Raw genomic sequence first — 8313 nt, 5'->3', positions numbered from 1 at the left:
GGGGGCGTGGGGACATGGGGACACGGTGCCCGCAGGTGCCCTGTCTCCGCAGCCCCCCCCCCAAGGGTGCCCGGCTGGCTCCAAGGACGCCTGATGTCACCAGTGTCCCCCAGCCCGTCCCCCCGCGGTCCCCCACCGCCCGTGTCCCGGCAGGATGGCACCGGCGTCCCGCCACCCGCGGTGGCACGGGGACCCCGACGGGGACACGGGGGGCACGGGGACAGCGGCGGGGCCAGAGGGGGGGGGCAGCCCCCCCGTGTCGCTGTGGCGGGGCACACGTGTCCCCGCGCTGGCGGCGGGCCAGGGCCACCCCCGCCGGGGCTATAAGAGGCGGCGGGTCGGGCGCTGCGGGCGCTGCGATGGCACCGCCACCGCCACCGCCACTGTCCCCCGCGCTGGCACCGCTGCTCCTGCTCTGCGCCACCGCGGGTACGGACCCCTCGCGCCGGGCTGGGGGCCCACGCAGCTGCCCCCCGCCCCCCCCAGCTGGGTGCTGCCCCCTGGGTACCCCCTGCGGCTGGGTGCCCCCCCCGATCTGAGTGCCCCCCACTAGAGCTGGGGGGGGACCCTTGGGTGGGGGTCCCGGGTGCCTGGGTCCCCTTAGGAGGCTGGGGGGGGCCTTGGGTGGGGGGTCCCGGGTGCCTGGGTCCCCTTAGGAGGCTGGGGGGGGCCTTGGGTGGGGGTCCCGGGTGCCTGAGTCCCCTCATGAGGCTGGGGGGGACCTTGGGTGGGGGTCCCGGGTGCCTGGGTCCCCTTAGGAGGCTGGGGGGGACCCTTGGGTGGGGGTCCCGGGTGCCTGGGTCCCCTTAGGAGGCTGGGGGGGACCCCTTGGGTGGGGGTCCCGGGTGCCTGGGTCCCCTTAGGAGGCTGGGGGGGACCCTTGGGTGGGGGTCCCGGGTGTCTGAGTCCCCTTAGGAGGCTGGGGGGGACCCTTGGGTGGGGGTCCCGGGTGCCTGGGTCCCCATATGAGGCTGGGGGGGACCCTTGGGTGGGGGTCCCGGGTGCCTGGGTCCCCTTAGGAGGCTGGGGGGGGACCCTTGGGTGGGGGTCCCGGGTGCCTGAGTCCCCTTAGGAGGCTGGGGAGGACCCTTGGGTGGGGGGTCCCGGGTGCCTGAGTCCCATTAGGAGGCTGGGGGGGACCCTTGGGTGGGGGGTCCCGGGTGCCTGAGTCCCATTAGGAGGCTGGGGGGGGACCCTTGGGTGGGGGTCCCGGGTGCCTGGGTCCCCTTAGGAGGCTGGGGGGGGCCTTGGGTGGGGGTCCCCGGGTGCCTGGGTCCCCTTAGGAGGCTGGGGGGGGGCCTTGGGTGGGGGGTCCCGGGTGCCTGAGTCCCCTCATGAGGCTGGGGGGGACCTTGGGTGGGGGTCCCGGGTGCCTGAGTCCCCTTAGGAGGCTGGGGGGGACCCTTGGGTGGGGGTCCCGGGTGCCTGGGTCCCCTTAGGAGGCTGGGGGGGACCCTTGGGTGGGGGGTCCCGGGTGCCTGGGTCCCCTTAGGAGGCTGGGGGGGGACCCTTGGGTGGGGGTCCCGGGTGTCTGAGTCCCCTTAGGAGGCTGGGGGGGACCCTTGGGTGGGGGTCCCGGGTGCCTGGGTCCCCATATGAGGCTGGGGGGGACCCTTGGGTGGGGGTCCCGGGTGCCTGGGTCCCCTTAGGAGGCTGGGGGGGGACCCTTGGGTGGGGGGTCCCGGGTGCCTGAGTCCCCTTAGGAGGCTGGGGAGGACCCTTGGGTGGGGGTCCCGGGTGCCTGAGTCCCATTAGGAGGCTGGGGGGGACCCTTGGGTGGGGGTCCCGGGTGCCTGAGTCCCATTAGGAGGCTGGGGGGGACCCTTGGGTGGGGGGTCCGGGTGCCTGGGTCCCCTTAGGAGGCTGGGGGGGGCCTTGGGTGGGGGTCCCGGGTGCCTGGGTCCCCTTAGGAGGCTGGGGGGGGCCTTGGGTGGGGGGTCCCGGGTGCCTGAGTCCCCTCATGAGGCTGGGGGGGACCTTGGGTGGGGGGTCCCGGGTGCCTGGGTCCCCTTAGGAGGCTGGGGGGGACCCTTGGGTGGGGGTCCCGGGTGCCTGGGTCCCCTTAGGAGGCTGGGGGGGACCCTTGGGTGGGGGTCCCGGGTGCCTGGGTCCCCTTAGGAGGCTGGGGGGGACCCTTGGGTGGGGGTCCCGGGTGTCTGAGTCCCCTTAGGAGGCTGGGGGGGACCCTTGGGTGGGGGTCCCGGGTGCCTGGGTCCCCATATGAGGCTGGGGGGGACCCTTGGGTGGGGGGTCCCGGGTGCCTGGGTCCCCTTAGGAGGCTGGGGGGGGACCCTTGGGTGGGGGTCCCGGGTGCCTGAGTCCCCTTAGGAGGCTGGGGGAGGACCCTTGGGTGGGGGTCCCGGGTGCCTGAGTCCCCTCATGAGGCTGGGGGGGACCCTTGGGTGGGGGTCCCGGGTGCCTGGGTCCCCTTAGGAGGCTGGGGGGCACCCTTGGGTGGGGGTCCCGGGTGCCTGGGTCCCCTTAGGAGGCTGGGGGGGACCCTTGGGTGGGGGTCCCGGGTGCCTGAGTCCCCTTAGGAGGCTGGGGGGGACCCTTGGGTGGGGGTCCCGGGTGCCTGGGTCCCCTTAGGAGGCTGGGGGGGACCTTGGGTGGGGGTCCCGGGTGCCTGAGTCCCATTAGGAGGCTGGGGGGGACCCTTGGGTGGGGGTCCCGGGTGCCTGGGTCCCCTTAGGAGGCTGGGGGGGACCCTTGGGTGGGGGTCCCGGGTGCCTGAGTCCCCTCATGAGGCTGGGGGGACCCTTGGGTGGGGGTCCCGGGTGCCTGGGTCCCCTTAGCAGGCTCAGGGGCACCCTTGGGTGGGGGTCCCGGACGTGTGGGTCCCCCCATGAGGCTGGGGGTGGGGGGCTGTGGGGGGGGTGGGGGTGCCGGGTGCCCCGTGCGGCCGAGCTGGGGTCCCCGGTGCTGACGGTGCTGCAGGGCGGGGGGGGGGGGGGGGGGGCCCTGCGGGGAGCCCCCCACCGCCGGGTGCCGGAGCGGGGACGTGACGCTGCGCTGCGGAGCCCTGGGGCGCTGCCCCCCCCCCCACCCTGGTGAGCGCCCCTCCCCCTGCAGCCCCCTCCCCCCTCTGTCCCTCCCTTTGTCCCCACGCCCCCCCCATATGTCCCCGTGTGCCCCTGAACCCCCTTGGCACATCGTCCCCATGTCCCCCCTGTCCCCATTCCCCCATGTCCCAACACGTCCCTTGTCCCCCCATACCCCGCCATGTCCCCACATCCTCCCCTGTCACCCTATGTCCCAACATGTCCCCGTGTCCCCACTCCCCCATGTCCCCCCATGTCCCTCCATTCTCCCATACGTCCCCATGTCCCCCCATGTCCCATGTCCCTCCATTCCCCCATGTCCCCACTCCCCCATGTCCCTGTGTCACCCCATGTCCCCACATCCCTGCATGTCCCCGTGTTCCCACTCCCCCGTGTCTGTGTCACCCCATGTCCCCCCATGCCCCGTGTCTCCACACCCAACACCCCCCACGCCCCATGTCCCCACGCCACACGTGTATGTCCCCATGTCCCCACGCCACATGTCCCTGTGTCCCCCAAGTCATTTCCCCACATCCCCCGTGTCCGCTGCCACCTCTCGCAGGACACATGTGACAACTGCCAGCAGATCGTCACCTTCCTCACCACCATAGCCAACGAGTCGGCCACCAAGGTGCCCATGGGGACGGGGGGGGGACAGGGGGGGCGGGGGGCGCCGCAGTGGCAGCGCGGGTGCCATGGTGGGTGTGGGCGCAGGTGGCCGTGGAGGGCTTCCTGCAGCGGGAGTGCGCGGCGCTGCCACTGCCCTCCCTGGTGTCACCCTGCCGCGACCTGCTGCACCGCCACCTTGACCGCGTCGTCACCGACCTGGAGAGCCGCCTGGTGAGCGGGCACCCATGGGTGCTGTGGTGGAGGGGTGGCGGTGGCACGGGGTGCTGGGGGCACTGGGGACACCGTGCGCCTGGGGACGCTGCAGGGGTGCCGGGGGACACCGTGCCATCCAGGGACACCTTAGGGTGCTGGGGGAGGTTGGGGACACCATGCTACCTGGGGACACTGCAGGGGTGCCAGGGGACACTGTGCCATCCAGGGACACCTTAGGGTGCTGGGGGGGTGGGGAGGTTGGGGACACTTTAGGGGTGCCAGGGGACACCGTGCCATCCAGGGACACCTTAGGGTGCTGGGGGGGGGGTGTTGGGGACACCATGCTACCTGGGGACACTGCAGGGGTGCCAGGGGACACTGTGCCACCAGGGACACCTTAGGGTGCTGGGGGGGGGGGGGGTGTTGGGGACACTTTAGGGGTGCCAGGGGACACTGTGCCATCTAGGGACACCTTAGGGTGCTGGGGGGGTGGGTGGGGTGGGGACACCATGCTACCTGGGGACACTGCAGGGGTGCCAGGGGACACTGTGCCATCCAGGGACACCTTAGGGTGCTGGGGGGGGTGGGGAGGTTGGGGACACTTTAGGGGTGCCAGGGGACACCGTGCCATCCAGGGACACCTTAGGGTGCTGGGGGGGGGGGGGGTTGGGGACACCATGCTACCTGGGGACACTGCAGGGGTGCCAGGGGACACCATGCCATCCAGGGACACCTTAGGGTGCTGGGGGAGGTTGGGGACACCATGCTACCTGGGGACACTGCAGGGGTGCCAGGGGACACTGTGCCATCCAGGGACACCTTAGGGTGCTGGGGGAGGTTGGGGACACCATGCTACCTGGGGACACTGCAGGGGTGCCGGGGGACACCGTGCCACCAGGGACACCTTAGGGTGCTGGGGGGGGGGTTGGGGACACCATGCTACCTGGGGACACTGCAGGGGTGCCAGGGGACACCGTGCCACCAGGGACACCTTAGGGTGCTGGGGGGGTGGGGGTGTTTGTGACACTTTAGGGGTGCCAGGGGACACTGTGCCATCTAGGGACACCTTAGGGTGCTGGGGGGGGTGGGTGGGGTGGGGGACACCATGCTACCTGGGGACACTGCAGGGGTGCCAGGGGACACTGTGCCATCCAGGGACACCTTAGGGTGCTGGGGGAGGTTTGGGACACTTCAGGGGTGTCGGGGGGGGACACTGCCATTCAGGGACACCTTAGGGTGCTGGGGGCGGGGGTTGGGGACACTGCAGGGGTGCCAGGGGACACCGTGCCATCCAGGGACACCTTAGGGTGCTGGGGGATTGGGGCCACCATGCCAGCTGGGGACACCCTGAGGTGCTGAGGGGTTTGGGGACATCACACCAGCTGGGGACACCTCAGGATGTTGGGGGAGCAGCTGGGGACACTGTCCGTGCAGGACACCTGGGGGTGCCTGGGGACACCGTGCCACTCGGGTCACCTCGGGTGCCCCGTGCTGTGTCCCCAGAAGCCCTCGGTCATCTGCGCCCGGCTGGAGCTGTGCCCGGGCGAGCCCGGGGGGCCCCCAGCTGTGCCCCTCTCGGGGGCGCTCAGCACCCACCTGCAGGTACAGCACCTTGGGGGGGGGGTGGGGGGGGCCCGGCCCCAGCACAAGGTCTGCTGCCCACCAGCATGGCCACCTCCATGGGCACCTGTGGGCGTCTCCATGGACATGATCATCGCTTTGGGTGTGGGCATCTCGGTGGGCATCTCCGTGGGGATGGGCATCTCGGTGGGCATCTTGGTGGGCATCTCCATGGGGATGGGCATCTTGGTGGGCATCTCTGTGGGTATGGGCATCTTGGTGGGCATCTCTGTGGGCATCTCCATGGGCATGGGCATCTCTGTGGGCATCTCTGTGGGTATGGGCATCTTGGTGGGCATCTCTGTGGGCATGGGCATCTCTGTGGGCATCTCCATGGGGATGGGCATCTCGGTGGGCATCTTGGTGGGCATCTTGGTGGGCATCTCCATGGGGATGGGCATCTCGGGGCATCTCCATGGGCATGGGCATCTCTGTGGGCATCTCCATGGGGATGGGCATCTTGGTGGGCATCTCCATGGGCATGGGCATCTCTGTGGGCATCTCCATGGGGATGGGCATCTTGGTGGGCATCTCTGTGGGCACAGGCATGGACGTGGGCATCTCTGTGGGCATGAACATCTCCATGGGTGTCTGTGGGCGCCTGTGTGGGCAGGGACACAGGTGTCTGTGGGCACGGGCAGCTCCGTGGGTCTCTGTGGGCACCTCCACAGACACGGGTGTTGGTGGGCGCGGTCCCCTCCGTGGGTGCCACCGTGGGCGCAGCGCAGGGCCCCCCGAACACGGGCACACGGGGCGTCTGCGGGGGCACCGACGCGGCCCTAAGCACAGCGGGGGGGCTGGGCACCCGCGGGCCCCCCTGTGGGCACCAGCACGGCCACAGCCCCACCATTAGTCTCCAGAGTGAACGCCCGCCCGCAGGTGCCCACCGGCGAGGGGCTGCCGCTGCCGCTGCCGCTGTGCTGGCTGTGCCGCACCTTCGTGGCCCGCGCCGAGGCCGTCATCCCGGTGGAGAAGGTGGCAGCGGCAGCGGCGGGGCTGTGCCGGGTGCTGCCGGTGGTGGCGGCGGGCGCGTGCCAGTGCCTGGCCCAGCGGTACGCGGCGCTGGCGCTGGAGGGGGTGCTGGGGCGCCTGGGCCCCCGCCTGCTCTGCCGCCTGCTCTTCGTCTGCCGCCCCGAAAGTGGTGACGCACCATTGTCACCGCCCGGGCCGGCCCTGGCGGCCGCCGTGGCCCTGTTGGCTGCTTGCGTTGGCACCGAGGTGAGCGGGGTGGGCCGCGGTGGCACGGGTGGGGGTGGCACTGCAGGGTGAGTGCCTGGGGACACGCCTGGGGGTGGCACAGGGCACCCAAGGGTGTCACAGCCCCAAGGGGACATGCTGGGGACTCAAAGGGTGGCAACTCAAGGGCCACGCCCCTGGGGACACATCTTGGGGCTCTGGGGGACACGCTCCAAGGTGTCACAGCCGCTGCAGGGGACACATCCCGGGGTGTCACAGCCCCTGGGGAAACACTCAAAGGTGTCACAGCCCCAGGGGGCACGTCCCAGGGTGTCACAGCCCCAGGGGGACATGCTGGGGCCCCAAAGGGTGGCAGCCCCAAGGGACACGTCCCAGGGGTGCCACATTCTCAAGGGAGTACCACAACCCCTGGGGACACGGTGAGGTCCCCAAAAGGTATCACACCCCCACACAATGTGCCAGGGTCCCCGAGGATGTCACAGCCCCTGGGGGACGCGCTCAGGGGTGTCACCAGGTATAGGACCCTCTGAAGTGGGGTGGGGACACCGAGAACGCCACAGCCCCACGGGTCACACCAAGGATGTCACAGCCCTGGGGAGGGGGTTCCCAGGGGTGTCCCCACCCTGGGGTGGGACACCAGGGGACCCCCCTGACACCCGTGTCCCTACCCTGCAGGACCCGGGAGCAGGCCACCCTCTCCCTGCATTGTCCCCAAAGCTGGGACCCTGCGCCCTGGGCCCGGCCTACTGGTGCTCCAGCCCCGAGGCCGCCCACCGCTGCCAGGTGAGCTGGGGGTGAGGCGGGGGGACACCAAGGGGACACCAAGGGGACAAGGGGGGGGCCTGGTGCCCGCCTTACCCCCAGCTAACCCCCCCCTTGCTCTCCCCCAGGCCCTGCAGCACTGCCAGGAGCACGTCTGGATGTAGGAGGGCACAAGGAGCCCCCCAGCCCTGCCCCCCCCCGCCCCCAGCCCCCCAATAAAGCTTGGATGCTGCTGTGCCTCAGTTTCCCCAGTTTGGGGGGGGGTGGGGGGGGTTTCTGAGAAAGCAGGTGGGTTTTCACACCTCCCAAAAGCTGCAAAAATCCACGACTCCCCCAAACCCAAGGAGAAGCAAAGGCGGAAAATGGTTACAAAAATACAGGGGGTGGCGTTTAATGGGGGAGAGGGGGGCAGCGGGGGGGGGCGGGGGGGGGCTCCCGGAGGGGGGAGGGGCACCCCCCAAGAGGCTGCTGCTCTCCCCGGGGTGCTCAGGCGCCTTGTTGGTTCGTCTCATCCTCCTCACGCCGCTTCCAGATCTGTGGCAGAGTGGGGGAAGAGGGTCAAGGTGGGGCGAGGGGACATTTTTTTTTTGGGGGGGGGCACAGCTGTCCCCCAGGACCCCCCCTCGCTGTCACCGCAGCCCCTCACCTGGATGTACGCCTCCGAGAGCGTGATCATCTGCGGCAAGATGTCAGTCACCTGCAGGTCCTGCAGCTCGTACCACTTCCCGGTGCCCTGCGAGGGGACAGAGGGGATGTCGGGGGGAAAGGGAGGGGGGGGGGGGGGCACCCCCCTTGTCACACACCCCCCCCCCCCGGGGACGAGGGACACTCACGTGGTGCAGCACGTGGATGCGGTAAGAGCCCTCCGAGG

At 70.7% G+C, this 8313-nt stretch overlaps 2 protein-coding genes and 1 long non-coding RNA gene across 3 annotated transcripts; 2 read left to right on the top strand and 1 right to left on the bottom strand.

Moving 5' to 3' along the window:
* Window positions 1-3005: 3005 nt before the first annotated feature.
* Window positions 3006-7679, top strand: SFTPB (surfactant protein B; the record flags this gene model as incomplete). Its single annotated transcript, XM_040581573.1, has 7 exons — window positions 3006-3050; window positions 3604-3672; window positions 3756-3881; window positions 5367-5465; window positions 6363-6701; window positions 7356-7463; window positions 7571-7679. Coding segments are annotated over 7 exons (822 nt in total), but the record flags the coding sequence as incomplete, so codon positions are not given.
* On the top strand, window positions 5472-6354 carry LOC121082222 (putative uncharacterized protein YER190C-A). The gene is made up of 2 exons (XM_040581572.1): window positions 5472-5842; window positions 5913-6354. The coding sequence occupies exons 1-2, from the start codon at window positions 5565-5567 to the stop codon at window positions 6334-6336; spliced, it is 702 nt and encodes a 233-aa protein (XP_040437506.1). The 5' UTR covers window positions 5472-5564; the 3' UTR covers window positions 6337-6354.
* Window positions 7680-7838: 159 nt separating the features above from the next.
* LOC121082221 lies at window positions 7839-8313 on the bottom strand. The gene is made up of 3 exons (XR_005825943.1): window positions 8276-8313; window positions 8089-8175; window positions 7839-7976 (listed from the first exon to the last, which is right to left on the bottom strand). It is a non-coding gene; the product is annotated as an uncharacterized LOC121082221 (long non-coding RNA).

This window comes from Falco naumanni, unplaced genomic scaffold, assembly GCF_017639655.2.
Source record: "Falco naumanni isolate bFalNau1 unplaced genomic scaffold, bFalNau1.pat scaffold_456_arrow_pat_ctg1, whole genome shotgun sequence".
NCBI lineage: Eukaryota > Metazoa > Chordata > Aves > Falconiformes > Falconidae > Falco > Falco naumanni.
Note: the sequence above shows the minus strand (reverse complement) of the source record. Positions and strands in the feature narration are given on the sequence as shown.

What these genes read in the sequence shown, in the direction of transcription:
- LOC121082222 (XM_040581572.1), top strand. Translation starts at nt 5,565, where the DNA reads ATGGACATGATCATCGCTTTGGGTGTGGGCATCTCGGTGGGCATCTCC. An exon ending in ATGGGCATCTCGGTGGGCAT is followed by an intron (nt 5,843 to 5,912) that starts CTTGGTGGGCAT and finishes GGGCATGGGCAT; the next exon opens with CTCTGTGGGCATCTCCATGG.